Here is a 15,776-nt window from a genome sequence, read left to right as displayed (position 1 = left end):
CACTTCAAGTCTTGAGGATTCAGCTTTCCTACATGTTTAGTGGGATAAAATAACTACTCTCCACCCTCTTTGTTCCCCTCATCCCCGAGAGAAAATTAAAACTATAATATACGCTCTTGGAGAGGAAATATAAAAAGCATGTTATTTTTATTTTTATTTGCTAAAGAAGATTTGCCCTGAGCTAACATCTGCACCAATCCTCCTCTATTTTTTTGTATGTGGGACACATCCACAGCACGGTCGGGGAGTGGAGTAGGTCTCTGCCCAGGATCCGAACCTGAGAAGCCAGGCAGCCAAAGCGGAGTGCACAGAACTTTAACCACTCAGCCATGGCATCAGGTGCCCCAAAAAAGCATGTGATTTGTAAAGAGACATCTTGCACAAGTTTAGGGCATGGCTGAAAGCTGAATCATGAAGGAGATTAAACATAACCATCTCAAAGAAAGAAGTGTGCATCCTGCGCCCAAGAACCAAGTGACGATCACAAGACAGAAAGAGGTATTCCACGGTCTAACTTCCTACATGATCCAGAAGGCCTCCTAAAGACCTTGTTAAAGGGAACCCGGCGAGTGATGAGACTGAAAACGTGCCTCAGTGCTTACACTCATCTTGGAGACTCGCCCAGGCCTCGGAGGCTACGGGCAGGCATCTATCATGCAGCCCCCGGCTGTCTGCGCCGTCTGTAACAGCGGCCACTTCCCACATGAAACACAGTTTCAAACAGCAACTTAATCCTAAAGGTGTTGGCCTATATTTCCTCTTTTGACATTAGAACAACATCTACATAAAATATTTAGATGCACATTTGGTCAGCTCAAAAGCATTATACCCTTAGGTACAATATAAGACACTCAGAAAATAATCTCAACAGTTTTTTATTTCTCATAGAAGTAAAAAACCTCCCCAACAGTGATTTTAATATACAACTCTTCTTACTTAATTAACCCAACTTAAGAAATTAGAAGTTTGGTCCCTTAAAATTACTAAGAACAAAAAAATAACTCAACGTAGATGACTTTTAAATGTGCTTTCAGTCTGCTGAGACAGGTCCATATAGATTCATCAATTTATAAACATACCCAACGCGCACTTTAGTCAATTTATTATCATCTAATTTTAATGAACAGCATGTGGCTAAAATTTCATTTGACAGTATCTATATTTTGCAATAAATTGTTTCAAGTACCTTAAGGGCCCACAGGTAACTACTGTGTAATTCCTAAAATATTAATTTGTACACAATGGCTTGATGACAGATAGAAAGGAAAGAACATATGGCACATACTTAAAAAGCTTTCTGAACAGAAAACCTGGCATTTTAAAACCTTCGTCAAATTCGGCATCACTTTCCTCAGAATCGTCTTCAAGCTTCAGACACTTCTCTTTGTTCTGCAGTCTCAGTTTATTCCATCTCCTACCACAAAAATAAAATCATATTTCCATTATTTTGGTTACAAGACAGATTAAAATAGATAGTTTTAGATAATGCACAGGAAAAACAGGCAAATGAGAATGGTCTTTTAGCTTTTTGCTGCCATCATTACCCAAAATGCCGATATTCAAAAGAGAAAAACAATTAATTCTCTTTTCCTTCCCTCTCAATTTAATTTTATTTGAATTATTATAGCTACTCTAGAAATATTTCTGTAAGGTCCCATTTCATTATCAAAACTACTTGCTCCTCTTCTGGCATACCCTAAGGGAAAATTTCTCTGCTAGTTCCTAAGATATATGAACTTAATTCCAGAAAAGATTTAGTGAAAATTTCAATATAACTACATATTCCAAAACGGCAATATAACAAAAAATAGATTTTATTTATAATTACTATTTCTGTGCTAAACATAGGAGAGTTGTAGCATAAAACAGCACAGTATCTTGAACATAAAGCAAGTTTTGGGTCAAAATTACTATATTTCAGATTCACATATTGATTACTCAATTGGAAGGGCATCAACAACATAAAAGTATTGATAATTATACCAGTGAGAAAAAAATGTGTTGACTAAATAAAATCTAAGTTATAAATTTAGTAACATGATGCTTTTTAGATGTAAAATAAGATGAACATTTATATTTTGGAAGGGTGCTACCAAGTATGTACAACAGAAGAAATGTCTGAAAATCAGAAAGCCTCAGCTGTACACCAAGACCGCTGGGAAGGGCAGCCATTGGTCAGACTCATTGTGTACCCATACAACTATAATGGACACTGGTGTCAAGAGTTAAAAAAAAGAAAAATAGAAAAGTCAACAGCCTCACATTCTATTAACTTTCAAAATAAAAGGCTGACCATTTTCAGTATGCATGCAACTGACAGTGAATTTCACAAAAGGGTGGAAACGAAATAAAGCAACAATACAGATAAATGTCTTCCAAGTAAAAAGCTCACAGGAAGGGAATGAGAACACAAGAGACGTAAGAAGGCATTTATCTGCCCCTGACCACGCAAGAGTAAAGAGCGTGTGACGAAGGGGAAGGGGAAAACGTGAGGATGAGACCGCACACACCGCCGGTTAGAGGAATGGCGTGTTTTCCAGCATCAACTACAGCAGAGACGCCAAAGAAGGAGTGACAGGCACCCCATCCAGGTAGCTGCCTGAGGACCTTAAAGCACATCTTCTGATAAATTCTTACCTTGTTGAAAATTTCACCCCTTCAAAGTAACAAAAAGAAGGGCTAGCTGAGGCTTAATTTGTGATCAATAAGGAAGAACTAGCTGGTGACTGAAACCGCTTCTCAGGGTACTAAGAGAACCTATCACTAAGCACTGTCGGTAATTTCTAGAGAAGAAAAGCAAATGGAAAAGGTGGTATATGGCCAAGTCTAAGAAAATAGCTATCATATAACCTTAAGGTTTAAGATGTGATAGTTTTATGTAAAAAATTTAATGACGGTTTTGCGCTTAACTTCCAAAGGCAATCTCTTCCTTTTATTTGTATTTTTCTTACTTAAAAATCATCTCTATGCAAATTGATTAAATAAAGTACCTCCAGGTGGCTATGCTACTCTTTGCCATTCTTCTGAGTTTCACATTATCCACAAATTTAATTAAGTGCAATGGTATACAGCAGTGGTCCTCAACCAGGGGCAATCTGGCCAGGCCCGTCCACCTCGTCTGCCCCCCAGCCCCGGGTAATCTGACAACATCTGGAGTCATATTTGGTTGTTACAACTGCTGGGGGAAGGGGAGACATGCTACCACCACCTAGGAGGTGGAGGCCAGGGATGCTGCTAAGCATCCTACAATGTGTAAGACAGCCCGCCACAACAGAATGCTATCTGGTCTCAATGGCAATAGTGTTAAGGCTGAGAAACCCTAGTATATAGGTATCCCTTATTACTGGAACTTAGAAACCAAAATGAGGCACATACATTTTCTAGCTGTATATATCTAAAGTCTTGCTACTATCTGAAATTTAGCAAGCAAGCAATTCCAGATCATATACCTCAGCATCTGAACTCTTACTATCAGAGCTCAGAACCAAATATCTGCATAACAAAAGATACTGGTATTCAGCAAATTTGTGGATAAAACAAAATTTGTGGAAAAAATCACAAAAACTATCACAGCCAGTTAAAAATACTCCATTTTGCAACTACTCAAAGATAATTTTACAGGAAGAAAAGGAAAAACACCAGAAGATACTGAAGTTTAGCACAACAAGGTCATTAAATGTTTTACTTACAGGAGTATCACACATTAAACTTCATTGATAGATGACAGCTATTTCCTTAGACTTAGCCTGTAAATCTTTGTGGCTGTTAAAATTCCCACCACATCACTCTGCATCAGTAGGGTTTCAGCTTCTTCCTTCCCCTTCCCTCCCTCCTAAACTATACAGCATCATGTCACCACAGAACACACAGCACCTAGGAAACCACACAAGCCACTACAGCAATGATTGCATTCCAGTGCCTTCCGCTTCGTAAAGAAGAATGAAAAGTCAGTTTGGCTAAAGGATGACTAAAGGTGGTGGGGAAAAATCATTATTGCCTGCAAGTATCTGTATCATTGTGAAGACAAATTGCCCCAGTAGAATCATATGCACATATTAAAGGCGGAAAATACCACAGTATAAAACCATACGCACACGTGGCTCAGGCAAAGAGATTCCTCTGTTACATAAAGCAGTAATTCCTCATGTGGCTTGTAGCCAGAACAGACCTGACCACCTCACCAGCGCTCACTGAGCAGGGCAGCACCGAGCGCTGGTCGACAGGACCAGGAGGTAGAGGACAGCCGGAGTCACCGGGATACTGAGAAAAGGAGAGGCCTTTCCCATCCTAGAGGCCCTCAGGGGTCTCAAAGTGGCTCTCTTTAGTGTGTGTAACCCGCCGTCCTGCAGCCTGGCAGGCGGAGCGACCTGTCCGACCAGCAGACGTAAAGGGGGATTCTGCACTATGAATAAACTGGGTGTAACGTGTGCAGCGAACATAGGACAAAACACCAAAGTGTGGACTTGAACGGTCTAGAATCAAATCCCAGCTGCCATTTACGAGCTCTTTAAGCCTCAGCAAGTAACTTAACGTCCTTAGCATCTAAGTGTCCTCATCTGTGAAAGGGGGAGACCACAGCATCCACTTCACTAGATTTGGGGAGGATTAAACGAGGTGTCACATGTAAGTGCTTATTAGCACAATCCTAGAATCTAGTAAGTGCTTAATGCATTAATATACTGCTACATACAATCGTATCTATTATTGAAATCCTCACACACCCTGAGGCAGGTACGATACTACGTTCATTACAGAAGAGGAAAAGTAACATTTAGTACAGGGCAATCCGGTGTGATAATGCAACGTGCCACAGTGTTTGACAGAACTGCCCGAACGCAGATATCTGAACAAAAACTACGACAATGTATCAAACGGATGCTCAGTAAATTATCATGAATAACGTGATCACATGAATAAAGACACCTAGCCATCAGGAGGTACCTGCTGGAATATCTCAATTTAAAAATTCTGTAACAGAGCGGCAAACAGTAAACTGTCATGAAATATGGCCATCTTTTAAATAACAAAAAAGATAGAGAATGACTTAAAATTGGTTGGGGGCAGGTAAAAATGAACATCGGGGCCCAAATGATCTGAAATCCTAAGAGTTAGAAATGGCTTCAAAATGTCGAAATTCTGTTATTTCAATAAAAAAGCTAGATAACCGATTTTAAAAGTGGAAGGAGGCAGGAAATAGTCCAATATTTACAATTATGGAAAAGAAAGAACTTTCTCATATTTTTATCCTCTCATTTTGAAAACTCCACACATGTAATAGTCACAGCTGCAGCCACATAAAAGCAAGCGGGCCTGGTGCTCGCTGGCAGTGTTGCTGGCTCCTCACATGGCGGCCACAGTCGGCCCACTGTCAGCTCCACTGGCAGCCACTTGGAAGAGAACCTCATAACAAATAGCAACTTCAACTCCAACCAGAGGCAGGCAGAGAACAGCTCCCTGGCTCCGCTCCATTCATGCAGGAATGAGAACCTGGCCCGGGCCGTGGAGCCCGGGGCTGCTGCTGCAATAATGATCCGTCAGAAGCAACACAGACCCAGGGCCAGATTGCCGGCAACACTGCACAGCACAACCAGTTGAACTGCACCAGGAATACCACTTCCTCCAGTTGTAACCTACTGGGGCACCTGGTCCATGGAACCCTAACAATACACCTGAGAGCTAGTTGCCGCCATTTAAGGTTAATCTGTTTCCAGCATGTCAAGGATGTTCAAAATACATACGCAGAAAAACACAGCAAGCTGCCATGGCACCACACCTTGTGGCCTCATCTCTGTGCATCTGCATCCCTCTACTGTCCCAACCTTCCTCCTCCCAGCACACACCCCCACACACCTGGGAGACCCTCCAGACCTCCACCAAGAAGGGCCTCCAGAGGAGGAAGCCTTCCCTGACCAGCCACAATTAGGCATCCTGGCCCCCCCATGGCACCCTGGGCACGCCTGGTGTCTCTACTAGCATGCTCGTCCAGTGTTAGCATCTTTCGAAATCTAGATCTGTCTCTCCCTTGGACTGGGAGCCCCTTGAGGTGAGAGGCTGTCTCAGCCATTTTTAATCTCTAGAGACGGGTATCACGTCCACCTCATCATGGATTCTCCATGCTGACGAATGAGGTTCAGAATCGGGCTGGGACAAGGAAGACACCAGGGACAGAAAGCACGGCTTGAAAATGGTCAGAGTGCATCATTCAGAAATGGGTTCAGGAAACCTCCTGTTCTCTCTCACTACAGGCTCCTCCTGTTGCATCTCCTACTCCATCTACACATATGCCGTCAAGGTGCGACACCGAGTGACCTCCACCGGATCAACATGGTTGAGGTCCACTACAAAGAACGAGCCGTGGCAAAGGGCAACTGCAAAGTCAGAGAAATTCTTAACTTAGAATTTTGCAAGGAGGAAAAAAAGGAGAGGAGGGGGAGCTCATTATATTAAATAACAAAAATTCTAAGTTATTTGTCATTCTGGAGTTCTGTTTTTTGGGTCTCCCAGTGGAATCACTTTGCAACGAGCCTGGTTTCTGCACACCAGCCAACAGGAAGAATCAGGAGGCGTGAGTTTGGGCCCACGCCTCCCTAGGACCAGACGGGAAAGGCTGGGCAAGAGAGTCAAGTTTATACGAAAGAATTTGTCTTCCAACAGAGCAGAAAAGAAGTTTAACTGGCCTTAAACTCTCTTTACCAGACTAGAAAGGAAATAACGTTTTGATGTTCCCACCTTCATCTTTCTCTTTAGTCCATAGATATAAGAGTCACACAGCTGCAAGCAAATAAAATGAAGCACGTTATCACTGGGGTGGTTTCTAACTCCTACAGTCCCTGAGACTCCAGTAGCAGCCAGGAGAGGAGGACCCCGTAAAAAACACAGATTTAAGAAACCCACTGAGAAATGAAAACCAGAAGTAGGCAGACAGCTGCTTTACAGGTCCATAACCGGTAAGCGGAGGTCCGAACTTTAGAAACATCATCTAATATCACTGCATCTGTCTCCTCAAGTACAACATGGGTCAAATAATAGGTTCTTACAGGACTAAAGGAGATCATATACGTACTATACCCTTTGGAAACTATTTTTTTATACTACATACAAGTCATGTGCTATCTTATAATCATTGGCAGGAGATTACACAAAAAGTAAAACTGAGAAATTTTAGTTGACTATAGGTTAAATGGGAATAAAAAATAACAGATGTCAAAACACCTACTACCATCTTGGGCAGGCAGGAGTTAAGTGCACCACCCCAGTCTAGAAGGCCATGGTGCTACTCCACCCGTCCTGTGAGCCACGCTCAAGATTATCAGAGCCCATTCTGAGCACGATATCCTACGCATCTAGGACAGCAAGGAGTGTGGAAATCAAGCCTTACAAGGTGCAACAGAAGGACCCAGAACACTGACCTTACAACAGAGAGAACTCGGAGGAACCAAAGTGTAATCCTGACCTACCCACACTCAGAACCAAGGAGCAGGCTGTGAAGCATGAAGAATGCCCTCGGGCAGATGTCTGCTGCCCCCTCGTATGTTCAAAGGGGAAATAACTTTTTATTTCTCTTCAAACAACTACTGCTAATGTACTTATATTTGTATAGATTTTTTTAAATAATTTTTTTAACAATTTTTTTTCCTCTTTTTCTCCCCAAATCCCCCCAGTACATAGTTGTGTATTTCAGTTGTGGGTCCTTCTGGCTGTGCTATGTGGGATGCTGCCTCAGCATAGCCTGACAAGTGGTGCCACGTTCACAGCCAGGATTCGAACCAGTGAAACTCTGGGCCACTGAAGCAGAGCATGCAAACTTAACCACTTGGCCACGGGGCCAGTTCCTCGTATAGATATTTTATCACTAAGTTGACTTCAATCATATTAGTACAAAATGTATGAAAGGTAAGAATAGCCCAACATTAACCAAACTAAGTTTATAACAGCTGATGATTTGGCCATGGATACTAATACCAACTGTTAAACTGCTTCTTACTTCAGAAAGAGGTCACCTTTTTATACATATCAATATTTATAAGCTCTTCTTCATAATTCCTACGGACTCTCTTACTGGCTAGATGAAATTTGTGTAGTAAATGTTTCACCTAGTGGGCATGCAAATAACAAGAACAGCTACGACTAACTGAGTGCCAGACACAGGCCAAGTATCTTAGATGTATCATCTTCTGTAATCCTCTTATCACCCTTGTACTGCTGTGATCCCCACTTCACAGATGAGGAGATGCACAAGATCTCGTGGCTACTGGGGACACTGCCATTCCAATTCCATGGCCTGTGATTTCCAGCCCCTACGTGAGATATCATCTCCTTAAGTAAAATCAGCTAGCTCTGGATGAGTTGTGGTTTGAAATTATACATCCATTCATCCATACTATGTATATATATATACCGTGTATATATATATATACATAGTATGACTATATACATAGTATGTATATATATATTTTTAAAGCTTTGTACAAAGCATAGTCAAGTACCTTTTTCTTTCTTTTTTCTTTTTTTTTGTGGGGAAGCATTCACCCTGAGCTAACATCTATTGCCAATCTTCCTCTTTCGTTTTTTTTTTCCTCCCCAAAGCCCCACTGCATGGTTGTATATCCTAGTTGTAAGTTGTTCTAGTTCTTCTATGTGAGCCGCCACAGCACGGCTACTGACAGATGGGTGGTATGGTTCCACGACCAGGAAGCAAATCTGGGCCACCGAAGTGGTGAGAGCACCAAATTCTAACTGCTAGACAACCAGGGCTGGCTGTATTATTTTTTTTAATTTAGAGTCAGAAAACAAATACTAAATAACGACGACTAACAGTTCCGACGCTCACTGTGTGCTGGGCACTGTTTTACAACAGAGTAGCCTACATGTATCAGTTCACTTAGGCAGACACTACTATTTCTCTCTTTTTCACAGTCAAAGAGAGAGGGAGGGACAGCGGCCTGCCCAAGACACCAATGTGGAGACAGCGCAGCCAGCAGGGCTCCAGAGTCTACTCCTGTTACATAATCCTGCCTCTCAAAAACTATTTTTCAAACTCCCTAAAACCACACCCTTTCTCACAGTACCAGCCAAAAGGGCAATAATCACCCCTTTAATTGCTATAAAATGAAAACAACTGTATATGAGCAAACTAAATTCTAAAACTTCACTTCTAATTTGTCTCAAAAAAGGTCAGTGCTGAAGTTGAAGGAGGGGAAGACGACCTGCCTTCCCGTCTGATTACGTGGCTCCTTCCCCGCCTCGATACTGTGCGGGGTGACTCAGAACACACTCCTCACTGACCCTGCCAAATTTCCCAAGCGACAGTCAAATCAGCTTAGCAGTTCTTCTGACTACAGACAACCCAGGCTGAACAAACACGTAAGATACACGGAACAGCAGACAAACCAACGTACTGACTGCCTAGACCAATCCACAAAAAAGGCAAAATCCACCTATTAACAGGAATCATCAAACATGAGCAGCCTGAGACCAGATATTAATACAATGAACATGGCCTCTCCAAAACGTCAAGGAAGTCACATACTGAGCTGCTTGAAATTCAAAACTGACCGTACTGCTCTGTCTGCATTTTTATGTTGCAAGGGCCACGAAGCCTGCAGCGGTTCAGGCCTGCACTGACTGTGAGGGAGAAGTCACACATCATACAGTTAGACCATTCTCAACATCCGGAGAAATTTCCATCTCAGGATCATTCTCCATTTATTGCAATATCCATGAAAGAAATCCTACAACAGAAGCACAACTGAGTACGATTTGATTTTTTAAAGTATATTCAAGGCACCAAGCTGGGTATTTAATACAGTTTGCAATTCTGTAGTGCAATAGGTTTTCTATTTCAGACAGCTAAGAATCCCTCACAGATTAGGCTAATTTGCTAAATTGAGATACTCAGTGTTTTACTTTTCTTATCTGCCTTTTTATGGTCTATCTGGGTGGACTTAATTGGCACATCTGAGCAGATGAAATACCCTCAGTTAGGAGTCCAGATCTCATGGAGTAAATTAAGACTGATGCAGACAATTATGCAGTGGAGCTGAGAACGAGAGGTGTGTGTGGCGCACGAAGGGGAATTAGTCTTCATTTGCGTCTTTAGCTTTGTCATTTAAAAGAAGCCAAGATGCTCTCTAAGAAAACTCCTTAAGGGAGTAACTTTTTCTTTTCTCCTTAAAATACAGATTCCTAGGAACAAAAGAAAAAGAACACAGGTTTGTTTCTTGAGAAAGAAATTAACTCCCAGAAACTGATGACAGGAACAATCTTCAAATCATCATATTTAGGTTTCTGGATAAAATCTAGACTAAACTTTTATACTAAATTCAGGTTTTTAGAGATCAAATGATTTGGGATTTTCAAGAAAATGTACAAGCAAACCAAGCTCCACAGTGTAACCAGGTGGCTCAGTGTGACCTGAAGGAGCTGAACCCTCCTTCAGAGCAACAAAGACCCAACTGAAGGACACACCGGGCACAATCCCCGTGCAGAGCGAGCCAGCTCCAGGAAACAGGAAGGGAAAGGGGCTCCAAGAAGACGACAAAATGGAGACAGCAGCTGGGAGCGTGGTTCCAGGGGGCACAGTCTTGAGCAGTATTTCAGGTGAGGAACGGGACCCGCACAAAGTGTGGAGTTGGTCCCCACCAGGTAACCAGAGGAAGCGGCTGCTGAGGCAATGCTCTTCTGAGTCCATGGCTCCAGACCAAGCCAACGGGTCAACCTCACCTGACCCGAACACCTTCAGGCCCCCGCCCCTTCTCCAGGCTTCTCTGCTTACTGCTATCTCGGGAAAGTTACCTCAGCTTTCTGGGCTCAGGTTCCTCTCTCCTAGGGGGTTGTGAGGATCAAACCAAGGGACCCACATAAGGGGAAGCACTGACAAGTGGTAAGCATTCAGTAATGCCAGCTTTCATTGCTGTTCTCAGGCAACCCCCTCCCACCCCCCCACCGATGGCTACCCTTGCTCAGGCCACCAGGGCCTCCGAATTTCCAAAACCAGGAGACTTTTTTCAACATTTATCCTACTTGGCTGGACCCTCTCGGCATCTAAAAATGATGACAGCCTTCCTCTTCTAGAACTATGCATGTATACAGGCAAATCCTCCAAACCAGGATCCAACCCACCCCTGGCCCGAGGGGCCCCAGTGCTCAAGGGGGAGGACAATGAACATACTGTTTTACCAGATGACTAAGCCTTGTGGATTATTAAAGATATTCTGTAAGATGTACACAATGAATAGAGTCATTAGCCCTTTTAAATTCAAAATTATTCACATAAAATAAAGCAAAAAATGGGGCAGAAGAAAAGAAAAACGTTTAAGGTCAAAAACATATTCAAAACTTGGGGCTGGCCCCGTGGCCGAGTGGTTGAGTTTGCACGCTCCGCTGCAGGCGGCCCAGTGTTTCGTTGGTTCAAATCCTGGGCGCAGACATGGCACTGCTCATCAAACCACGCTGAGGCGGCGTCCCACGTGCCACAACTGGAAGGACCCACAATGAAGAATATACAACTATGTACCGGGGGGCTTTGGGGAGAAAAAGGAAAAAAATAAAATCTTTAAAAAAAAAAAAACATATTAAAAATCAGTTACATCAACAAGCACCATGACTACAGACTCAGATTACACTAGATCACGAGGCAAATCTTCTACCCCAATTCACACCATCCTTGTCAGGTCTTCCAGACTCCCTAGCAATCTCCCCAAATCCTCAACCAACTCCCAGATGCCTGCCTTCGGTTTTTGGTTTGGTTTCCAGTCCAGGGAGGTGGAGACACCATGCGCTGATTCTTGGCACCACCTTGTGGTCACATCTAGATACTGCACATTCCACCCAATTCCACAGATGGATGGAAACTGGCATTTCCACAACCCTGTCCTGGCTTCAACCCCCAGCTCTCTCTCTTAACAGTGAGACCATGAGCAAGTCGATCAACTTGAAAGGGCCACGATAAAGCGCTGTACAGCCTATCATAATTATAACAATTGGAAGATATGTATGCATAGGATCAAAGACTGGAATGAAATGTAGTGCAAGTGCAAGGGCACGGCCCAGCACCTCCCACCCTGCCCTGCGGCCTCAGCTGCTCCAGGCCGAGCCCTGAGGATGCTTCCCAGGCAATTCTGAGGCACATGCCCTGATAAGAACCAAATGATCTGTTACCTACAGCATTTAGCTGAGTGAACCGACCCCAAAGTTCCTCTCTAGGCCCTCTCCTACATAAACACAATCGTGCAGGGTACGTAGATTTTAGAGATATACAAACCGAATGTGCCAAAAGCTACAGGCTCAGAAAAGACTACATAAAATCGACTTATACACATCAAGTAGTTCCCAAAGTTGACAGCGCATCAGAATCACCTGGAAAAGTTTTAAAATCACTGTCCAGTAGCCCCATGCTAGACATGCTGACTCAGCACCTCCAATAGCTGGGCTCCTAGGGGAAGAATCCGCCCCAGGGCTGGGAACCTTGGCTTTAGGCTATGCTTGTTGCCAAGGAAACAGAGGCTGTTAGGTTAGCAACTTCAACAATAATGGCTGCCAAATGGAAATAGAAACAAGAGCTTTAAGGTATGGGTGTAAGTCCAATTATAAAAGCTAACTCTAGGCAGGCCAGAAGGAGACAAGACTTCTTCAGAAGGGCAGTCTCTCACTTGGGATGCCACCTGACCTATACCCAAGCCTCACCCAAGCAGCACTGACCACTGCTGGCAGAAGAGGCAAGAGTTGGTGACATTTTTTTGTCTGTGTTATATCTCAAGGTTGGCAAACGGCTGGCATGCATGCTGCTGCTTCCCCTCCATGGTCCGCAACCCCAGGGAGACATCACTAATGGACTGTGGCACTCTTTCCCAGGGAACCCAAACAGGGCCCCAGCCTCCCCCTGCACAGACTGCCACTGTCCAAGATGGGAGCTGGCCGGCGAGGCAGGGGCTACATGCCCTCCCCGTCCTAACGTGGACAGCTCAGCAACTGGGCCTCTCTGCATACCACGGACACCACACCAGTCTCCAAGGAAATCCAAGAGACCCCTGAGGAAACATGAGCCTCCAAAGCAAAGCAACTTTTCCTTTTCAATGACGCACCTGCAGTTGTGGGGCAAGGTGGCAAGTTTTTAGCTGCATCCTAAAGTCCATATCAACATATCTGAACTCGCCAACAGACAGGGCCCCGTGCTCCGATGGACCTCCTCCACAGTCTACCCAGAACGCCTCACTCTGAATTCATTAGTCCCCTCACACTGGTTAGGTCCTACTTGTGCCCATGACCCCCGCTAAAAGACTGCAAATTCTTTGCCAGAAACCCTAGAAGCCAGTCCTAGAATGCAGACATGCATTCATGCAGTGAGGGCAAAGAAGATGCAATGGGAGCTGACCTCTCATCTCGAGTGGAAAATGAATCAACAAGATCGAGGAACAAGGACGGCTGATCTTTGATCTGCGGAGGGGAAAGGAGCACATATGAAATGTTTGGTCTTCCTGGCCATTCTGGGCTGTCCTCGCTGTACAGACTGGACAAGATAAGTGACATGTAAGTCAGGGACACACATCACTCAAACACCGAATGTGTGTGACTTCTATTAAGTCTTTATTTCGCTCCTGGAGCTCCCACACCCTAGGCTTTCTAAAGCAGCAATATATTTTAAGAAAGAGCTAAACCTCACAACTGAAAGCCATATACTAATGGAAACTTTAGTACCACAAAATGAAAATGAAAAAATAATGGGTGTTTTATAAGATCTGATTACCACTGACATGAATAAGAAACGACAGAGTATTCATTTCTAAGAAGTGGCTCATCCATCCTAGTACATTGTCAGAAGTGTGAGCATCAGGGACCACCACTGAGGAGACAGCCTCCAAATGAAACGGAGTACAGACAAGGAAGCAGGGCAAGAAGGTGGGGAAGGCAAAATACATGAGCAGGTTAAAACCTGAAAGGCTGATCTGAGGTCTTAGGCTAAATCAGAGAAAGTAGGATCATGTGTGTTATTATCCAGTTCCAGAAGAGATTAAGCTATAGTAAAGGCTTGAGAGGAAATTTCCACTGAGCATCAGCTAATAACAGATACCCCGTCAGGACTAACTGAGAGCTAAGGAAAGACCATAACTCTAAGTTGAAAGAATAAACGGGATGAGACAGCCAAGAGTCACCCACTTTTACTTCCGAGAGTTTAAAAGAGCATCATAATTAATAGGGCTATAACCAACACACATTTAAGTTTAATAAAATGTGCCTAGCCTGGTATATATTCCTAAATTCTAACCATTAAATTCAAACCAGAAAAACTCAGTTTCTATGTTGTGAACTATATGGAGCTTTATTCTGATCTGTCATCAAGCCATGGCTAATATAAGAAATCCTAAAGGTCTTTTTCTTCATTCAAGGGAATGTCGTTACAATTTCAATCTGTCTACAAATATCAGCAAGAAGTAATAAAACATAAAGAGTGACTGCAAGTTCTCAAATGTTCTTAATATGCTCCTCAATCCTGAGCATTTTCTTTTCTTTTAACATCCCCCAATCCAAAGAGTACCAAAGGAGATGCAGTACAAACACTGCAATGTGGATGTACGCAGTTTAACAGCCTTAATAACTGTAGCTATAAAATTTTAAGAGCTATAGTATTTTGGCGGCAATTAGAGTTATTGATATTTCTGAAATTCATTTGAGATTTCACTGTAACTTTAGCAAAAAAACAACAGCTTATGATATGGCTTTGGAAATAACAGTTTTACAATCTTGACATTAAGAAAAACTTATTGCCATGAATTTAAAAAACCCATATTTAAAATTCAATCAAAATAAAATGCTCTTGATCAAAATACTGATATATTTAAAATATATTTAATATTGATCCAATTTAATGGGGAGAATGTATTGCTCCATCTGTAATCAATATGTTGAGATTAACACTTTTATTAATTCTCTACAGTAGTTAAGAAAAAGCCCAACACTGCTCGCTGTGCAAGCGTTGAGAAATAGCCCTCAAACAACTTTACAGATACTAAATGTACAAAATAACTTCAAAGTTGCAATGAGAAAGGACACATTTAAGCCAATCCTCATCCATGTATTACTACACAAGGTACTACTACAATGTGAGTGTAACAGCTCTGAAGAGCTGGATTTAGGTCACGGGTCCCCAAATTTTTTGTAAAAAGAGTATGCTGCATCTATTTTTAAAAGATTAAGGAATGGATGTGGGTCATTAGCAGTTCTAAATAACAGAAGCAAAACTATCAGATCAATCTTCATTCACAAAGGCCAGTGGAAAGCTAGAGGAAATACAATCAACTAGGTCTCCCTCCAGTGAGCAATAAGAAAAAATTGTTAAGGATTGGGGAAAAAGCCATCCTGGGAGCAAATACTAAAAAAGTAATCTGTTAAACAAATTCCTCTATCCCTCTCAGTCTCTTAGCGCTCTTAGTAAGCTAATGTACGACACTCAAGACATGGTAGTGCCATGTCATGCTCCGAGGGACATGGTGGAGAAACCTGCAGCGGACAAACTGTTTCTCTTGGCTCACAAAAAAATGTGTGACAATTTGCAATACTGAGTTCAAAACATGGTCACTTTCCCTTTTATTTATTTTTTGCTGAGGAAGATTCGCCCTGAGCTAACATCTATTGCCAACCTTCCTCTTTTTTTGCTTGAGGAAAACTGGCCCTGAGCTAACATCTGTGACATTCTTCCTCTATTTTGTATGAGGGTCACCACCACAGCATGGCTGACGAGTGGTGTAGGTCCACACCTGGGACCTGAATCCATGAACCTG

At 42.8% G+C, this 15,776-nt stretch overlaps 1 protein-coding gene across 8 annotated transcripts in view; it reads right to left on the bottom strand.

Annotated features, from left to right (window-relative positions):
- Window positions 1-15,776, bottom strand: part of ERCC6 (ERCC excision repair 6, chromatin remodeling factor) — a 72,468-nt gene that overhangs the window by 41,432 nt on the left and 15,260 nt on the right. For 6 of the 8 annotated variants that reach the window (XM_023648114.2, XM_023648112.2, XM_014733768.3 and 3 more), the window contains one exon: window positions 1,286-1,414. The exons of the other annotated variants lie outside the window; for them this stretch is intronic. In XM_023648114.2, coding sequence (XP_023503882.1) covers window positions 1,286-1,414 — 129 coding nt within the window. The remainder of the gene's footprint in view (window positions 1-1,285; window positions 1,415-15,776) is intronic. 8 annotated transcript variants of the gene reach the window in all.

This window comes from Equus caballus, chromosome 1 (assembly GCF_041296265.1).
Source record: "Equus caballus isolate H_3958 breed thoroughbred chromosome 1, TB-T2T, whole genome shotgun sequence".
NCBI lineage: Eukaryota > Metazoa > Chordata > Mammalia > Perissodactyla > Equidae > Equus > Equus caballus.
The sequence above is the reverse complement of the archived record's forward strand: the minus strand, read 5'-3'. Positions and strand labels throughout refer to the sequence as shown.